Source organism: Chelonoidis abingdonii, chromosome 16, assembly GCF_003597395.2.
Source record: "Chelonoidis abingdonii isolate Lonesome George chromosome 16, CheloAbing_2.0, whole genome shotgun sequence".
Lineage (NCBI taxonomy): Eukaryota > Metazoa > Chordata > Testudines > Testudinidae > Chelonoidis > Chelonoidis abingdonii.
Genome location: NC_133784.1, coordinates 21,855,482 through 21,873,954, shown reverse-complemented (window position 1 = coordinate 21,873,954; position 18,473 = coordinate 21,855,482). Strand labels below are relative to the sequence as shown.

Below are 18,473 nucleotides of genomic sequence, written 5' to 3'. Positions count from 1 at the left end.
TTAAATTAGAGTGAATAAATGAAGACTCGGCACAGCACTTCTGAAAGGTTGCCGACCCCTGGTCTATTGTAAAAGGAAGGAAAGGAAGAGAGAGGGAGGAAAAAAATAGAAGGAACCATTGGAAATCTTCTGACCCTGAGGCTGGAACAATGGAAGAATCCCAGCAAACTTGGCTACCCACTTGTCAAGAGTGGTAGAAGCCCTTACCAAGTTCTTGATCCATTTGTTGGCTTGTCCCTGGGGGTCTATGAAGTGAGTCCAGCGCTGTGAAAACTGTGTTATTACTCCATTCTCCACAGACAGGGTGTCATTAGGCAAGCCGGCAATCTGATCACAGCCGAAAAAACACATCAGATGTTTAACAGCAACTGTGTCTCACAACATAGGCATTCTTTTCTGCCACAGTTCAGTGTTTGATAAATTGCAGAGCTATCCCTCTTGCAGCACATTAACATCTGATACACACATCTGAGTAACTCACATGGATCTTATACACAGTGGCCTCAGAACCTAGCCAACTACAACCACACTTAAACACCGTTGCAGCTAGCAAGGTTCTAATAATGCTTCTCTGACCAGGGAGGACAGTAATTCTTCTCTTGAGACGTGCTAGCCAAACCATTTTTTAGGCTAGATCCCCAAGAATGGTTCTAACACATCCGTCTTACCAAAAAGCCCTCTCCTCACTATCAGGGAAGCTGCGTTAAGAGTCTTGCTAGCACCAGCAGTGTTTAAACAGGATCTGGTCTTGCTTTTGCGGAGGGAACCATGCCATGACATAGAGCTGTGCTACAGACATGCGGAGACCAGGGCCAGGTCCTCCACCACAATAAAGTTCCTTTACACTGCTCAAAACAGTTCTAAAGTCACCATAACCAGCCTCTTGAGGATTCCCATTGTGAAGGGGGATGTTTGGGTAATGTAGAGCATGAGGTGGAGAGTCAAGGAGAAGGGACATGGCCTATCCATCCCTATGTCACTATCCTGCCAGCGAAAACAGCTTCTTGATGGCATGGGCATTTAGAGTAGAATGGCCCTCCTGCTGCTCCAGTATGTGCCAGGAGCTAGCCTGGCAGCTGGCTGATGCCAAGATTAAACGTAGCTTAAAGCCACTTTTGCACTGGCCTTGCTGAGAGCAGCTCAGGATTTGCATCCAGGGCTTTAGCCTTGTCCCATAATATGTGGTTACATGGCTTGGTCTCCTCCACAGAGAGTCAAAGCTGTTCGAACATGGCCAGGGCTCTACAATGTTATAACACAGGGAAATCTGTAGCATAGATGGAAATCCATATGGTTCTAGACAGGCAACCCATTACACAGTGCAGCTAATTCACAGGCCAAGACTGGGATGATTCTTCCTTTTATTATACTAGGTCTGCCTGGGGAGAGGAACCTCTTCCAGATATTTGCTATCATACAAGCAGTCAATCAGTATGGTGTTAGCTACTGCTGTGCTGTTCTTATCAGTGCCCTACATAACTGCTGGATCACTTGCTGGGATGCTCCTGTCCTTTTAGTAGCTGTACAGGTTGCTCCTTTCTGGGATCTCTCCCTTGGTCAAGTGTGCCAGGAAACTGGCTGCCCCTGCTATCCAAACTCTTTGCGTTGTCCCTGGCATTGTCCTTTGGTTTTCTTTGCACAGAATGGATTAGCATCATGCAACACATCAGTTTGCATTAATGCTCTTATCCACCACATACCTGCCATGATCTGATTTTCACTGGGTCTCCCAGAGTGCTTATCAAGTTTGGCTCCCTGGTGTGCGGGACATCGTGTTCCTCCAGTTTCTTTAACCAGTCCTCACATAGCGCTGTGCGATATTGGCCCTGCCAAGAGAAGCAGCGCTCCATCAGCCAGACACTAGTGTGAACTATGCATTGGCGTGATTTGCTTTTAAAATCAACCCTCCAACTGCTGTTCATGTTCAAATCCCGCTCCATGGCTCAGTCTAACCTCTTTAACAGACCAAGGGGAAACTTGAGATCCATTTGCCTGGTTACTGCATGCGTGCTCCATGGCACAGCCTCTGTAGGGTTTAGACTTCCTGGTGACATCCTTCAAATTGCCTCAGAAATCTTCCCTCTTTAAGGGCCAAACACAGAGACTATGCTTTTGGGAACCCCACAGGCAGTCCAATTACTAGCTGAATTGGATAACTGAAGTGAGCCTGACAGTTCATGGGCACCAGACCAAGTTCTGTGCTGTAACACTAGCACAATCTCTTCAACTTCAATGCAACAGTTTTGGCATCATTGAGAGTTGAATTTGTCCCAGTGATCTGTTTTTCCCTTCAGCTTTTGGAAGCTGATCTACCAACAAAGAAGAGAGGCTGAATTCTAGACCCTGAGATTAAGAGAGGTGGAAAGCTGTACTCAACTCCTTCAAAGGAAGAGCTCCTGTTATCTGCTTACTGTGAAAGGGCCCAGGTATGCCACGAAGCCAGCTGAAATCAGCACATCTCCTGCGATATTGTTGATCATATAATCCAGGTTCTGGACTGTGTCCTGCCAGCGCACTTTCTCATCTGCCAGGCCATTAATTAACTGGAATAACCATACGCATCAGATCACCAGCCAGCTCTCTCAAAGCACAACCCCATTCCTGTGGCTTACATCCCTACGGGGGGTGCCCTAGCTGTACCACAGCTCCAACGACTCTTTTAAACTATGATCAGCCACAATGGCCCCCCAGGCGCTGCATATCATCAGGGCTTAGTGACGCTCTCGTCATGCCCCTAGCCTATCTCAGGCACACCCTCCACACTGGGGCTGGGACAGGAGGTGTTGGAAGGCAGCTTTGTCACCCAGGGATTCTCCTATGCCAGAGCAATTGGCAGCTGAGTGTTTAAACCAGCTTCCTAACCCCTTTGAGTGGTCACAGTTGGGGCCAGGATCTGGCCCGGTGGGTCTATCCTGTTACTGGCATGAGCTGTGTGGCAGAAAATGCCATTAGAAGCAGCCTGTAGAGATGAGACCTTTATTGTTAGCCCCATGAGCCCGCAAGCAGCAAGTCTCATTACTAGTGAGGAATATGCCAAAAGCATGTTTGCCATGGAATTGATTTCGGAATTTGGCTCCGTCCTTCACCTTGTCAGCCCGGCCCAGCCTCTGCTCACACAGCTCACACTTCATCTCCAGTTCCTCCTTCTTGGCGATGCAGCTCCTGTACTTGGCCTGCAGGGTTGCAATGCCATCCTCCACTTCTCTCAGGCGATCCTTGGCTTCATCAAGGATCTTCTGAGTGACCTGCAGGTCCTCTTCTGCCTCCCGTAAGGCTTGCTGTGAAAAGAGAAGATGCATTGGAACTCCAGAGCAGACTTCCACCCACAAGGGAGAGAGCTTAGAGCTGGACTATATTCATGAGAAACTACCTAAGCTATTCAAGCTATGCAGTCAGAATTCAGCACCCCCACCCCTGAATGCTACTGCTTTCCCACTATACCATCTCCAAGGTACCGTGGGCCTTGGCTTATCCAACCCATAGCTTAATTCATCACTGCCTTGGCCAAGCCACTTGGGCTAATAGGATGTTTAACATTAAGAACCTACTTTAGTGTTTAGGCACCCAAATAAACAGCCTGAGGTTCAAAGATGCTGAGCATTCCCAGGTGTCTCTGAAACCACTGGGGAACAGAGCAGGGGGCCCAATATCTTTCAGGGTCAGGTCTATCAAGATTAACCACTGGCTGCTAGGAACCTGATTTGCTGTTAGTAGCAGCAGCCACAGACGTGAGTTAAGCACTATTACTTACTGTTATCCCATCCCCCAAATCCTGACTCTGCAGAGAAAACAGACTATACACAATGGTGATAAATAGATGTTTAGGGAGCTCTAACCAGGAAACATAGCACCAAGACCTCTCCAAGTGCAATAAGGTGCTTGAAAATGATAACATTCCACAGGAACTAAAATAATAATAATACAACAGTTCAAAACATTACAAAAATATCAACGAATCACTCCTCAAATCCCCTAGAGACAGATGAGGATTATTGCCCCTTGATATATAGGGAAACAGAAGCAGATACATGGTGACTTGCCCAAGCTCACAAAAAAATTGCTCTCTGAGCCAGGATTAGAATGAAAGTTTAACCCCCTACACCACAATTGTCTCTAAGCACAAACTTACATTTTACTTTCTGTACAAAAAATCCAGTGACAAATACAGCAGCTAAACCTTCCACCGCATCACACAAGGGCCCTGTGCCCTTCTCCCCTTCCAGAGTGCATGTGCTGAGGAAGGGAAGGTAGGCCCTCTGTGGGCACAGAGCAATGTCTGCCTCGCCACCAAACACTTAATCATAAAATGCAATAGTCAAAACCCACATCAACTCTTTACCCCTGAAAAAAGCCACCAGCTGGTTCTTACAGCTAGAGGGAGACATGAGCCAGCTCCTCAGCTGCTGTAAATGAGAGCTATACAGAGCTACACCAGCTGAGGATCCAGCTCAGATGCTCTTGGATCATTACTTGACAACTTCCAAAGGGGTGGAACTTGGGATGGGGTGGGGAGTAGGACAAAGTTTCTGGAATAACCTTGCAAACTCTCTAGCTGCCCTAGGCATGTAATTATTTTGGCAAGCAAATGACAGATCGCTAGCGTTCTTCACTGCCATCATAGGAGGATGGAGGAGTAGATTTGTGCCGCGATGCGATGATTTTATCACTCTTTTTCAATTCCCATCCAACTACCTGCTCAGTCTCCAGATGGCTACTGCAGCCCATAAGCCAAGTAGTAAAGGATTCTGGGGCTAGTTCCTCAGTGGGTGTAAATCAACACTGCTTTGACTTCAGTGGAGCCATGTTGATTGACACCCAGCTGAGGAGCTGGCCCGGGTTGCATTCCCCTTCCTCCCTGCACCCACCCCCAGTAGAGAACATTAAGTTAAAATACAAGTGGGATATGGGGAGCTCCTCTAAATACAGTTTGCACTGGTCAAAGTATTAGTTTAGGGGATGTTTGGGATAAGGGATTTTGCTGGGATTGCTGTATTTCTCCAGAGGGCCTGTTCTGGGCTGACATTTCATACCTGGTTCCTCGCGCTTGGGCTCAGACTTTTTGTTCTGTTCATTTTTAAATACTCTCTGGTCTCTCCCACATGGCTGGCAGTTTTCACGACCTCCCACCAGGAAGGGCTGTAAGTCCCATTCACTTTAATGGAAAAGCCACATCCCTGAGCAATGCAGATTTACTGATCTAAAGGCTGGTGTAGACAGCACTATGTGGATCAGAGGGCTTCTCCTGTCAACACAGCTACCGCCTCTCAGAGAGGTGGAGCACCTCCACCCATCAGCATAGGTAGCATCTTCACTACACTCTACAGCAGCACAGCTGCAGGGGTGCCTTGCTGTAAATGTAGGCAAGCCCTTATTCCAGGCTCACCAGGTGCCATGTACCCCAGTGCGTCACACACAAGCAAGGCTCTTACCCGCTTTGGTTCCACTCCTTTGGCCACAAAGTGGTATTTGCGCATGGCGCGTACCCACTGGCAGATGGAGGTGCAGGCTTTGGACACTTTGGCTATGGCTGCTGGTTGAAACTCCTCGTTGTCAATATACGGCTGGATGGCTTTAATTACTGTATCTGCAATGTTGTCCTGGAAGGAATGATGGGGCAGGGGTGAGAGATGGTGAGCAAAGGGCTGAGAACATTAGGGGGCCAGTGGGAGATCTCGCAGTGAGAGAGTGAAGGGCTTAGAGTGCTATGAGAATGGCAGTGTGAAATCCCATGCTGCTGTTGTGTGGAACAGTGTGCGTGCTGCCCCAGTTTCCATGTTGATGCCCTTCCCTCACTTATTACTGAGACGAAGGTGAATCAGTCTCTGTTTATTCATTCCCTCTGGTAGTCTTTGTGGCTGCAGAAAAATAATCTTGTGGTTAAGCAGGTTTTTGTAGAACAGGAAAATCTGGCTAAAATAATTGTGTTTCTCTTTATCTTTGTGTTATCCTAGTCCCGATCACAAGCCCTGTAAGTGAATGTCTTTCCTTGCTATGTTGGGTACTAAATGCAGGCCAGTTCAAACAGGGCTGCAAGCATCTCCCGTATCCCCAGACACAGTTGTCTTCAGCCTCTGACTCCCCCATTCCTGCCAGACCACAGCAAGTGCTACAGTTACCCTCTCACCAGGAGAAGGAACACATGGACTCCTATTATGTCACTGCTGCTGACTGAACCAGCTAACCAGAGATCTGAGGGTAACGAGCAGATAATTGTCCTCCTGCTAGACCCCAAGAAAGCTATGGAATCTCTGCTCCACTTTCTATGTAGTGAGAGATCTAAGACTGCCTGTGAGCCTGGACTTCCCAAGCACTGCAGCCACTGGGCTCTGGGCTAGACAGTTATGCTTCTGTGTTGCTGATACTTAAGAGCTTTACAAAATAAACTGTTGCAGCTCAGAGGCATGGTGGCTCCTTGTTCATCTCTGTAGCGGGGTGGTCACTCGCTCCTGCCCTGAAGGGCTTAAAACAGCCCTGGGAGAGGGCTGTGGTAGGGTAAAAGCTGGGCTGAGTGGGGAAGCAGCCACAGCCAGGCCTCGCCCCAATCATGCACAGCTGTCCATATAAAGGGTTGTGAGCCAGAAGCAAAGGTAGTCCCTCTCTAGTGGTGGAGAGGGAAGGACCCAGCTGTCTGGCAACTGAAAGGTACTGGAGTAGAGCAGTGCTGGGGAATAGGGCAAGGGAGCCAGGGAACTCCCGCCTGGAAAATCCCCATGCTGCAGGCCTTGCCTAAGGCCAAATAGGTACTGGAGTTGCAGGGGTGCAGCCCGGGGGCAGCTGGAGGTAGCAGGTTTAAACCTCCCTTACTGATGATGAATGGTTTATAGACTGCGGTCTGCCCCAGTGTGCTGGGGCTAGATGAGGACAAGCAGTGAACACTGCGGCAGGGTGGGAATTCCCCTGAGAGGGGAGCCCAGAGAGTGGGGGTACTGCCAGGAGGCAGCACCCAAGCTAAAGGGGCATTGGGGTCTGGGAAGGACACAGGGGCCAGCGACAAGCGGGACATTGGCCTGCAGAGTGGATTGAGCTAATTCCTTGGATGACCTGCAGGAGGCACTGCAGGGTGAGTGCTGCATCGCTACAATCTCCTTGTGCAAGGCTAGGGAACCACCTTTCTAGAACTGCACTTGTGTGTGCTCCAACACTGCTCCTGAGCAAGGCAAGGAGAGAATCAGAAGGGGGAAATTTATTGTGTCTTTAATAATTTCTTGTTGCCCAAGGTGATCAAACAACAAAACCATGCAAGAACTACTGATTATCTAGCAAAAGTGAATCCCCACCCTAGGCCATGTACCCTAGCATCCCCTTCACACTCCTTAAATTTACTGCCCTTAGTGGCTTCTGGGTTGAAAGTTGGCTCCAATTATCTGTTTCTGGCATAATACCATCAGCTCATTACCTGTAGGCCTAGCACATCCCCTCTCATTTTTTGGGCACTTAAGGGTGGACAGATCCCTGAGTTCCAATTGCATGACCATCCCTCTGCCTTCTGCCATTACTTACCTTATCAAATTTAAACAGGCTTTCCAGGAATTTCCCTGGATCCTGAAGAAGGCCCTTGCCCGGTTCCCAGTAGTCATCCACCTTAGAGCCTGGCTTGTCTCCAGCCACTTTCTTGGGCTTGATTCCTTTCATAATACAGACAGCTTCAATCACCATCTTCACCCCAAGGGGAGGTCTCTGCATAGCTCGCACCTAGAAAAAATAAGTGTCCCTGTAAGTTGGGGACTGGGTCAACACAGCCCTTAACCTGATTTTCTGCACTGCATGTTGGGAACTACTGCATGCCAAAAATAGATGGTGCTGACGTCACATAAGGGCTAAGCAATTAAGCACTAGGAGCTTTAAGTCTGTCTCCTTGTGTGTAGGCCTAAAAAGGTGGTCTCTGTTTATATGGTACCTGTGTTTGCAGAAGGGTCCTCTTCGCAGGGGTGGTGAGGGTCCCTTCACGGCACCAATGTAGAGATGTAACTTCTCCCCTTAGCACTAGGGAACACCAGTTTGCCCAGCCCAGCTGTTGACACAGGGAGGGGACTGAATCCTGTATTATTGTCATATACTATCCAAAGTGGAATTTCTTACCACAACCTTTCATACAGTGCACATAGAGGAGTGGAGAAACTTGCACAAGGCCACAGAGCCAGCCAGTGGCACAGCCAGGAACCACAGCCAGGGAAACACCAAGTTCTTTGTTCAGATTGCCAGACACTACTTCCCCCATGATGGTGAACTCTACAATGTCCCTTTAAATCTGGGTTTGCTGATTCCCAACAGTGTAAGAGTTGATTGTCTCTATTTGACAGGATTCTCTGTATCATTGCTATAGCCATTCCCCTAACTCAGAATCTCTCACCCATGTGCTGACTTGTGTTCCACATACAAGCAGATTTTATGCCATGCATACTGGTCATTTGTACACTCTGTAAAATAGTGATGTGGGGCACCTGATATCACTAGCTAGTGATCTCAGTGGTGTGTGGGGTGAGGTATAACGTAACTACTGCCTATACCTAATCAGAACCTTAGCATGCATGTTATGATTTCCAACCCCTATGTAATTATCCTTCCTTTTTATTCAGGCTATGCAGTCTGCCTTACAGGCTTTGGGGTTTCTGCTTTGTCATTCTTTCAGTGCTAAGGCCATGAGCAAAATTATTACTGAATACAGTGATTGGTAAAGCATCTCACCTGAGCCAGCAGGTGTGGCTTCTGATCCAGGAGAGGGGGTTGGGGGCTCTCATGGCTACAGGTGAAATCAGCGTGATTGATGAGGAAAGACACATTTAAGTGAGGCCCTCAAGTGCTGGTAGATTTGAGGAGGAATGATAGTGCTGGTGAGTATTACCAGGAGCCTGTCCTTGATCCCTTGGGATGGGTATCTCTCCATTTTCCTTAGGGCTGTAAATGCTACTGCACAGTAGCTACATGATCTGCCTTCATTAGAAAACCCCTGGATCCCCCACAGACCTGGTGTGTTCAGATGGGTTCAGCCAATAGGCTTGAGACAATGGGCAGTAAGGGTGGGTTCACTGCTTGACTCCCTGGGTTTTCCTATTGATCTCTTGCTGCCCTGGGGGTTGGTTTGCTGGAAGGTGTGCCCTGAACTTAGGGCTTTGTCTTCAGAGCTGGAGAAGAGACTGATTGGTGTCCTCCCTAGAGCTGGAGCCAGAGAGTGCTGCACAGGGTAGATCTGGTGGCTGCTGAGCAGAGCTGTGGGAGTGTTGGGCCTCCATGGTGGGGACAACAGAAATATGCCATAGTTTGTTGTTGTTGTTGTTTTTCAGCATTAACTACTCTTGCCATGTTCACCCGGAGACGCTCCAGGGGCTTCTTACTGGACACGATCAACAGAGGGGCAGAGTTCGTGGAGACCCTGAAGACTGTCTACCCCATGGCTGATGCCCTTCACGAGAAGGACTTTGACTGGCTCTTTGACTGTCCCGAGACAGAGCAGTTCCTTGAGTGGTTCTGTAACACCGTGGGGGAGGAGAATGTACTGAGTCCTGGGGAAGTGGAAGCCTATCAGACTCTGCTCAGTTCAGGGAAGCCTATTCTGGAAGGTGAAGCCCTACAGCAGGTGCTTCATACCTGCCGCCAATGCCCGCAGCTGAAGGGGGCTATGTCAGAGGATGAGGCTTTGCCCCTAGAGGTACTGGAGCGAGAGGCACAGGCATTGCATAGCCACAGTGCCTGTCAGCTGCGACGGCGCAACAAGCTCCAGATCCGTGCAGCTAGCCTGAAACAGGAGCTATGCCACTTGGCAGACAAGGAAAGGAAGGTGGGCTGGGTGCTGAGGAAGGCTCAGCTGGACTTAGAGATGGAGAACTCTCAAACCAACAGTGTTCTGAGCCAGGTCTGCAAGGCAGCAAACCAGCTGGCGGAGTGGTACAGGGAAGCTGGGAACGGGAGGCTTCTGGTGCTGATGTCTGAGGCAGATCTGGACCACTACATGGAGCTGGAGGAGCTGGCCACAAGGGCTTTAGTGGCATTCATCCAGAAGGCACTGCCAGGCTCCACCCAGGCTCCAGATGCTGAGGGGACAGGCTTACAGAGAGTGAAGAGACAGGGAAGCTCCCAAGCAAAGCCGGATACTCAAGCCCCAGCAGGGTTAGCTCAGACTATGCTGCCAGAAAACATGGGGAGTGTCAATGAGTGTGAGGTGGATCCCAAAGTGGGTGTAGAGACCCAGGAGGAGCTGGTCAGGGAGACAGTGGCAGGGCTCCCCCAGAAATCCTTGCCAGAAGAGGACAACCGCTCCAAAGCAGAGGCTGCGGGTGTGGAAGCCCTATATGGTCATGACAGCTGCCAGGAAATGGTGAAGGAACTAGCAGAAGCTGCCCACATAATGCTATTGGAGAGCATGGGGGGTCCTGAAGTCAAGCTCTTAGAGAGCCTAGGCAGCTACCAGGAGGAGCTGGAACGCATGGCACTGGCTTACATCTGCAGCCAGAAAGAGCTAATCACCACCTCAGCAGAAGTTGACGGTATCTGGGCTGGAATGCAGTGGGTAGAGAGGGCCCTGAAGAGCAGCAAAGAGAACAAGGTAGGAGTCTTCTCTCTCCCTGCTCCTGTCCTCCACCCTTCCAGTAGCAGTGGCACGTGGGCTGTGGGAAAGCCTCTGAGTTAGGTGTGGGTAGGAGCCAGTATATATTACAAGGAGAGAAAAAGCTCCATCCAGGGCTGCTTCTGCAGAGTTCAGGAAGACCTCTCATATCTGTGAGTGCATGTCTCTTGGTTGTGCTCTGCTTTGCAGATGGTGGAGGATGAGCTCAGCCTTCGCATAGCCACCTTCCAGGAGCAGCTGTGCACCCTCCAAAGTGACATAGACCAGACCCAAACCCAACACCTTGTGCCCCTCCTTCAGGCCACTGCTCACCTCCTTCACTTGCCTGTCCTGCGTGCAGAGCTTGATAGGGAAGCAGTTCACCTTGGGTATACCACCCTGAAGCAGGAAGAGGTTGCGGGGCAGCTGATGGCCCAGCATAGCCGACTGGAGCTGCTGGGGCTGCACCTGAAGCTGGAGAAGAAGGAGCAGCAGCAAGTGGGGACCTGTATGGAAAAGATGGTAGCTGCCTTGCAGGAAGCCAGTGCCAATCTACAAGGGCGGCTCGCCTGCTTTGAGGATTCCAGCCTGTACACCAAGATCTGTCCACGCACTCTGATAGATCCCAGTGATGTCACCACTATACGGTAAAAATAGCTTTGCCTTGGAGCTGGGGAGGAGGCGAGATGCCCATCAGTGGGGGAGTAAGTCATAAATTATTAGACACCTGGAGATGCTGCCATATGAAGAAATCTTTAGAAAAGAGATGGAGAAGAGGGAGGTATGATGGATCGAAGATAATGAATAGTCTAGAAAAGGCAAATCTATTGCTTCCTTTCTCCCTCTCATAATACAAGGGGAAGTGCCAGAAACTGGGTAGATAAGCTTCTTGTTTGACTTACCAGTCTTACAAAATGAAACCTCTGCGAGGTTTGCACCAAAAATAGTCTCTAGCACCAATGATCCAGACATTTCAGCCAGACAGATGCAGAGCTGGGAGCATGGGATAGAGCATGGACCTTCCACACCCATCTCACTCCCTATGCGTCAACAAGGGCAAATATTCAGCCGTGCTCCAGCCAATAGGTACTACAGCTATTTGGAACCCCTTTGCTGACACAGAAACTTCCTCTGTGGGCAGATAACCTGGTACTGGATAGTTGAAGTATATGAAGCACCTGGTGCGGACTACTGTTAGTGACAAGACAATGGAGTGGATTGACCATGGGCTCCCAGAGATGTGGGGACGCTAGCTCCACCTAGTCCCTAAGGGAATCATTGCTCCCTAGCTTTGGCTGCTGCTCTCACTCTGTGTTGTCTTTTCCCCTCTCTCAGGCTCTGGGAGATGCTGGAGAAGCAGGGCCAGGAGAAACAACTCTTCCGCACCTATGAGACGCTGGCTAGCCGTGGCTCGCGCCTGCGCCAGGAGCAGAGGATGCTGGAGGTGCAGCTTGCAGTGTCCCCAGCCCAGCTCCCCATGCTGGAGTCTGATGATGAGATGCTCTATAAGATGATGTATAGTGACTCCAATCAACTACTGCTGAATGCCCAGGTGTGCAAGGACCCCCAACCCCTGGGGTGGTGTCATCACTTGCTTTTCTTCTCCACATGGTGTCTCTAGAAGCCTTCTAAAATCATGTGACCTTGCCAGCCAATCAGCAGCCATGGGTCATGTTGCAGAGGCATCTGTATTTTACTTGCAACATCCCCTTTGGATTATAGGGGATCCTGATAGGCTGGTGTGGAGCTGCTTTGTCCTTCAGCTCCATGATTCATTAATGTAATGACAGGAGGATTTTCCTTTCCTACGCTTCCACAACACGGTTGTTTCGATTTTTCCCCTTTCCCTGCAGGAGCTGGCTGAGCCTATGGAGCAACTCTGTGCTACACAGGCTAAACTCTATCAAATGCTGATGGACCTCCTGAGTGACCTCATGGCCAAACAGAAATCCCTGCAGACCCACTTCCAGCGGACGGAACGCAATCTCTATGTGCACTTCTTCCATGATGCCAACCGGCTGAGGGAGGTGGTGCAGCAGCTGGAGAAACAGGCCTTAGCCTTCTCCTAGGGCTCAGCAAGGGAACAACTTCACCCAGCACCCAAGGGGGCAGATTGAGAAGATTTTTGCTGCCTGTTCTGGAAGTGTTTGCCCCAAAGGGAGGAGAATCGCAGAGATCCTTGCTATGCTGATAAGTTGCATATTACTTTGTCCTGTCCTCCTCACAGTAAAAAGATCAAATCCCCCCATGAGGCTAGTAGCTGGGGTTGATACTGGAGTGGAAACCTGCACCTACCATGTATACAATCTGTCACACTGAGGGTGGGTGGGTTTCTCATGGTGCACAGGCCACTGTGAAAAGAAGTTAACACTCTTCCATGATTCACAGTGGGAAACCTCACTGAACTCTGCATTATGCCCACAGAGGCTGACGGGTAGGAAGGGGAGTGAACTGTGTGGGCAGACCAGGGGAAAGGTGAGTGCCTGGAATTCTCCGCTCCTCACCCAGTGCGGTGGGCTAGAGCTGGCTGGAAGGATGGTGTGAGTGGTGCAGCAGTGGATAGGTAAAAAATAAAGACATGTTTCATGGTATTTTTCCTAATGATATTGATTTATAATCATGGGGCATGGGCATGTGTGCATTTGTCTCTGTCCTTCCTGGTTTCACCTGTCTCATCTTCCCTGCTGCTCCAAACTCAACCCTGTGAAGGAAAGGGGGAGCAGTGGTTTCAAGGTGAGCTTATTTCCCTTTGTTTCCCAAGGCCATCTGCTAAAGACCTCCTTCCTGTACTGCTCCAGAGCTGAAATGTGTGGCTTAGCTCAGAGGTTTTTTAACGGTGGGCTTGCTTGGCACTGCTCACCTACTGAAATCAGGAACAGGCCTCCTTTCTCCATGGTTAACTCTAACGCAAAGACACTTATTGCATTCCATTAAACCACCCTAATTCTGTTCACTCCCTTTTTTAAAAAGATATTTAGGTCCAGCCTCTCAAGCCTGCATCTACACTGAAGTCCTCTCTGGCCATAGAAGAGAGAGCTCCTGTAGCAGCAGTGCAAGCTACATTAAGCTGCTCTGCCATTAAACCTCCAAACCTGATCTGACCAGCCTATTATACCATGATGGTGTGGACTGTTGGCAGGGTCACAATAACACATCATCCCTGGTGTCCTACAGACAGCCTAAAAATACTGAAGGCAGACCAGCTAGCTGCATGTACTGGCTAAGAGTGAGAGGACTGACTAAAGCTGTTATTTAATAGTCTGCATCTAGACTGTGCAAGTAATTGGACTATTTAGGAGCCAGTTGTCCCTGCTGATAAAAGACCACCTGGGTGTGTACAGGTAGCCAAATCTATATGGTTGTTCATCTCTTGCCTTAGGGGGTCAGGGGCTGCTGCTTGTCATGATGGTTAGAGATATCAGGGATGGTCAAGATAATACTTAGTCCTGCCATGAGTGCACGGCCCTGAACTAGATGACTTTTTTCAAGATCCCTTCCAAAGTCCTATGATTCTATGTGGATGCTGGTGCAGTTCCTAATGTCATTAGCTCACTTAGATCCATTTTGTAAAGCCACTAAAATGCTTTCACGTGGTAGCCAACTCTTTGATACTGTTTGCCTGGGCTGGTTTTGAAATGGTGACTTCAATGAGACTGCTCCAAATCCCATTGTTAAGGCCCTACCAAATTCACGGCCCTGAAAAATCCGTCATGGACTGTGAAATCTGGCCCCCTGCATCCCCCCCCGGTGAAATCTGGTCTTTTGTCTGCTTTTACCCTATACTATACAAACTTAATGGGGGAGACCAGCATTTCTCAAAGTGGGGAGCCTGACCCAAAAGAGAAAGTTGTAGGGGGAGATCATGGTATTGCCACCCTTACTTCTGCACTGCCTTCAGAGCTGGGTGGCTGAAGAGGAGAGTAGCAGCACAGAAGGGTGGAAATATTTTTCCATACCACTCTTACCTCTATGCTGCTGCCTTCAGAGCTGGGTGGTCAGAAAGTGGTGGCTGCTGACTGAGGGCCCAGTTCTGCAGGCAGCCGTCCAGAAGGATGGGCAATACCATACCATGGCAACCTTACTTCTGTGCTGCTGCTGGTGGCAGCTCTGCCTTCAGAGCTGAGCTCCTGGCCAGCAGAAGTAAGGGTAGCAGTACTGCAACCCCTCCTACAATAACCTTTATGACCCGCCCACAACTCCCTTTTGGGTCAGGACCCCTACAATTACAACACTGGGTTCTAGCATTCAGGATTCCTGGTCCTTTAAAAAAACAACCTTAAATTACATTTTTGTAGAGCCTTACCGTGCTGAGACGCCAAGCGGCTTCACAGTAATGTTTACTAACGTGAATCCATATCATTAGACAAGATGGGCCAGGGGAATAACAATGGGTAGGGCCCTACCAAATTTACAGTCCATTTTGGTCAACTTCACTGTGGTAGGATTTTAAAAGTCATAGATTTCATGACTTCAGTGTTTAATAGAATCTATGAAACACTGTGACACTTCAGATTTAAATAGCTGTTTAATAGAATCTATGAAACACTGTGACACTTCAGATTTAAATAGCTGTTTAATAGAATCTATGAAACACTGTGACACTTCAGATTTAAATAGCTGTTTAATAGAATCTATGAAACACTGTGACACTTCAGATTTAAATAGCTGAAGTCATGAAATCTATGACTTTTAAAATCCTACCACAGTGAAGTTGACCAAAATGGACTGTAAATTTGGTAGGGCCCTACCCATTGTTATTCCCCTGGCCCATCTTGTCTAATGATATGGATTCACGTTAGTAAACATTACTGTGAAGCCGCTTGGCGTCTCAGCACGGTAAGGCTCTACAAAAATGTAATTTAAGGTTGTTTTTTTAAAGGACCAGGAATCCTGAATGCTAGAACCCAGTCCTGGCTTGAGAAATGAGATTGCAGATTCTCCTGCTGGTGTCCTTTACAGCTATGATGCAGCCTTGCTCCATAATATAGTGCCTGGGGTACTCAATGACACAACGATTCAGAGAGGGCTGCACAAGAAGGACACACTCACAAAAAGCATTAATCCCTCCACCTTCTATTACCTCTGTGACATCATTTTTGTTAAGATTTCTTAGGCTGGCTAGAGCAGCATCCAGTGCAGGGAGAGCTTCGGCTAGATCCTTCTGGGCATCGTCTGCAATGGCCTGGGCTGTCTGAGCTTTCACTTTGGCTTTCATCTCTTCGGCCTGCACAGCATTTCGAGTCTCCTCTGCCACGGCCGTGTCCACCTGCAGTGCCAGACACAGACTCAGAACAAGGGCACCATTTTCCAAAGGCCTGAACCGATGCACCTGTGGTGCTTGGCTCAGGGCCTTGTTTTCATTGACAACATCCAGCGTTTCCCACTACTGTGTGTGTGTGTCTGTCATTGATGCCTGATGAAATCTGCACAGGGTACAAGATGCATTGTCCTACTCAAGCATCACAGACTCATACCGGGATCTGAATGTCAGCATGGGAGTCTATTCTAGTTTGTGCATTGCTACTAGCAGTACAGATTTTTCAGCTGACATTTGTCACTGCTCTGTTGATAGATGAGCCGGAAGAGACTCTAGCTCCCTCTTCCATAGTTGCTGCATTCGCTCTGAAGGCATAAACTGCAGTAAATGTTTATTTTTGGCAGCGCAGTGAGCAGACATGAATTGGGATTCACCTAAGTGACAGCTCTGAGTAACAAGGTGCTTCTTTTTTAAGTCACTTTTCTGACTGTACCTAGGCTTTTTAACAGCTTCAGTCTTGCATGGTTTAAAAAAACACTTGGGAAGTCCAAGAGGGGAAATGCAGTGGAAACAGGGCTCTTCTTATGAGTGGATCAATTAAAGGAAGAGGTGTGGAGAAAATAAATAGATTGAAAATGTCTGTCTCACAGGGCCACTATAGATCTAGGCTTGTTTGCAAACTTGAGCAGCTTATTAGAAGTGATCAGGCTGATTTACCATATCTTGCTGGGTATAGCCTTAGGCAAAATGGGACACAGCCACGTGAGGAGCACTTGTCTCTCTCAAAGAAAGGGAGAGCCACAATTACAGAGCTCAGCATCAGTGCGGCCCTCCAGCAGAGGACAACTGTGAATTTCAAGGCTTCTAACTGTAAAGTGCCTGACTCAGCATGGTATTGGTTACACATGGTTAAGGGAAAAAACACTTTATATGCTCTGTACCAAGCACTTGGGAATGCACTGGTAGAATGCTCAAATGGCTGACTGTGCCCGACAATACACATTCAATTAATAAAGGATATTTTTAAAAGGAACAAAAAGAATCCTGCTAATGGTATTGGATCATTACTAGATGGAAATGGGAGAATTATCAGTAATAATGCAGAAAAGGCAGAAGTGTTCAATCAATATTTCTATCTGTATTTGGGGAAAAACAGATGATGCAGTCTCATCATATGGCGATAACACTCTTTCCATTCTACTACATGCTCTGGAGGATATTAAACAGAGCTTACTAAAGATAAACATTTTTAAATCAGTAGGTCCAGATAACTTGTATCCAAGAATTTTAAAAGAGCTGACCGAGGAGCTTGCTGGACTATTAATGGTGATTTTCAGTAAGTCTTGGCGCACTGGGGGATTTCCAGAAGACTAGAAGAAAGTTAATATTGTGCCAATTTTTAAAAAGGATAAACAGGATGACCTGGGTAGTTATATGCCTGTGAGCCTGACATTGATCCCAGGCAAAATTATGAAGTGGCTGATACAGGAATCGATTAACAAAGAACTAAAGGAGGGTAATATAATTAATGCAAATTAACAGGGGTTTATGGAAAATAGATCCTGTCAAATTAACTTTATCTTTTTTGGATGAGATTAGAAGTTTGGTTGAGAAGAGTAACAGTATTGATGTAATATACTTAGACTTCTGTAAGGTGTTTGACTTGGTACTGCATGACATTTTGATTAAAAAACTAGAATGATACAAAATTAATACAGCACACATTAAATGGATTAAAAACTGGCTAACTGATAGGTCTCAAAATGTAACTGTAAATGGGGAACAGGCATTGACAGGTCTGTTTCTAATGGAGTCCCACAGGGATCAATTCTTGGCCTTATGTTGTTTAACTTCTTTATCAATGACCTGGAAGAAAATAGTAATATCCTAGTGATAAAGTTTGCAGATGACACAAAAATTGGGAAAGTATTAATAGTGAAGAGGACAGGTCACTGATCCAGAGATATCTAGATTACTTGGGTACAAATAAACAATATGCATTTTAATACAGCTAAATGTAAATGTAGGAACAAAGACAGTAGGCCATATTTACAGGATGATAGATTCTATCGTGGGAAGCAGTGACTCTGAAAAAGATTGGGGGTTGTGGTGGATAATCAGCTGAACATGAGCTCCCTGTATGATGCTGTGGTCAAAAGAGTTAATGTGATTCTGGGATGCATAAATAGGGGAATCTCGAGTACGAGCAGAGAGGTTATTTTACCTCTGTATTGTATCAGTTCTGGAGCCCACAATTCAAGAAGGCTGCTGATAAATTGGATAGGGTTCAGAGAAGAGCCACAAGAATGATTAAAGGATTAGAAAACCTGCTTTATAGTGATAGACTCCAGGAGCTCAATCTATTTATCTTAACAAAGAGAATGTTAAGGGGTGACTTGATCACAGTCTGTAAGTACATACATGGGGAACAAATATTTAAAAATGGGCTTTTCCATCTAGCAGAGAAAGGTCTAATGTGATCCAATGGCTGGAAGTTGAAGCTAGACAAACTCAGACTGGAAATAATGTGTACATTTTTAATGGTGAGAGTAATTAATCACTGAAACAATCTACCAAAGGTGGTAGGAATTTTGAAATGAAGACGGGATGTTTTTCTAAAAGCTCTGCTCTAAGAATTATTGTGGGGAAGTTCTCTGGCCTGTGCTATATAGAAGT

The 18,473-nt window shown here is 47.6% G+C and overlaps 2 protein-coding genes across 2 annotated transcripts in view; one reads left to right on the top strand and one right to left on the bottom strand.

Moving 5' to 3' along the window:
- Nucleotides 1-18,473, bottom strand: part of DNAH1 (dynein axonemal heavy chain 1) — a 125,875-nt gene that overhangs the window by 25,946 nt on the left and 81,456 nt on the right. The window contains exons 54-60 of the mRNA XM_032791392.2: nucleotides 15,621-15,806; nucleotides 7,501-7,692; nucleotides 5,430-5,597; nucleotides 3,087-3,278; nucleotides 2,412-2,543; nucleotides 1,701-1,826; nucleotides 208-327 (exon numbers count right to left, since the gene is read on the bottom strand). Of these exons, the coding sequence (XP_032647283.1) occupies nucleotides 208-327; nucleotides 1,701-1,826; nucleotides 2,412-2,543; nucleotides 3,087-3,278; nucleotides 5,430-5,597; nucleotides 7,501-7,692; nucleotides 15,621-15,806 (1,116 nt within the window). The remainder of the gene's footprint in view (nucleotides 1-207; nucleotides 328-1,700; nucleotides 1,827-2,411; nucleotides 2,544-3,086; nucleotides 3,279-5,429; nucleotides 5,598-7,500; nucleotides 7,693-15,620; nucleotides 15,807-18,473) is intronic.
- On the top strand, nucleotides 9,299-12,609 carry LOC142047836 (HAUS augmin-like complex subunit 3). Its single transcript, XM_075072946.1, has 4 exons — nucleotides 9,299-10,540; nucleotides 10,751-11,187; nucleotides 11,876-12,092; nucleotides 12,394-12,609. The coding sequence occupies exons 1-4, from the start codon at nucleotides 9,299-9,301 to the stop codon at nucleotides 12,607-12,609; spliced, it is 2,112 nt and encodes a 703-aa protein (XP_074929047.1).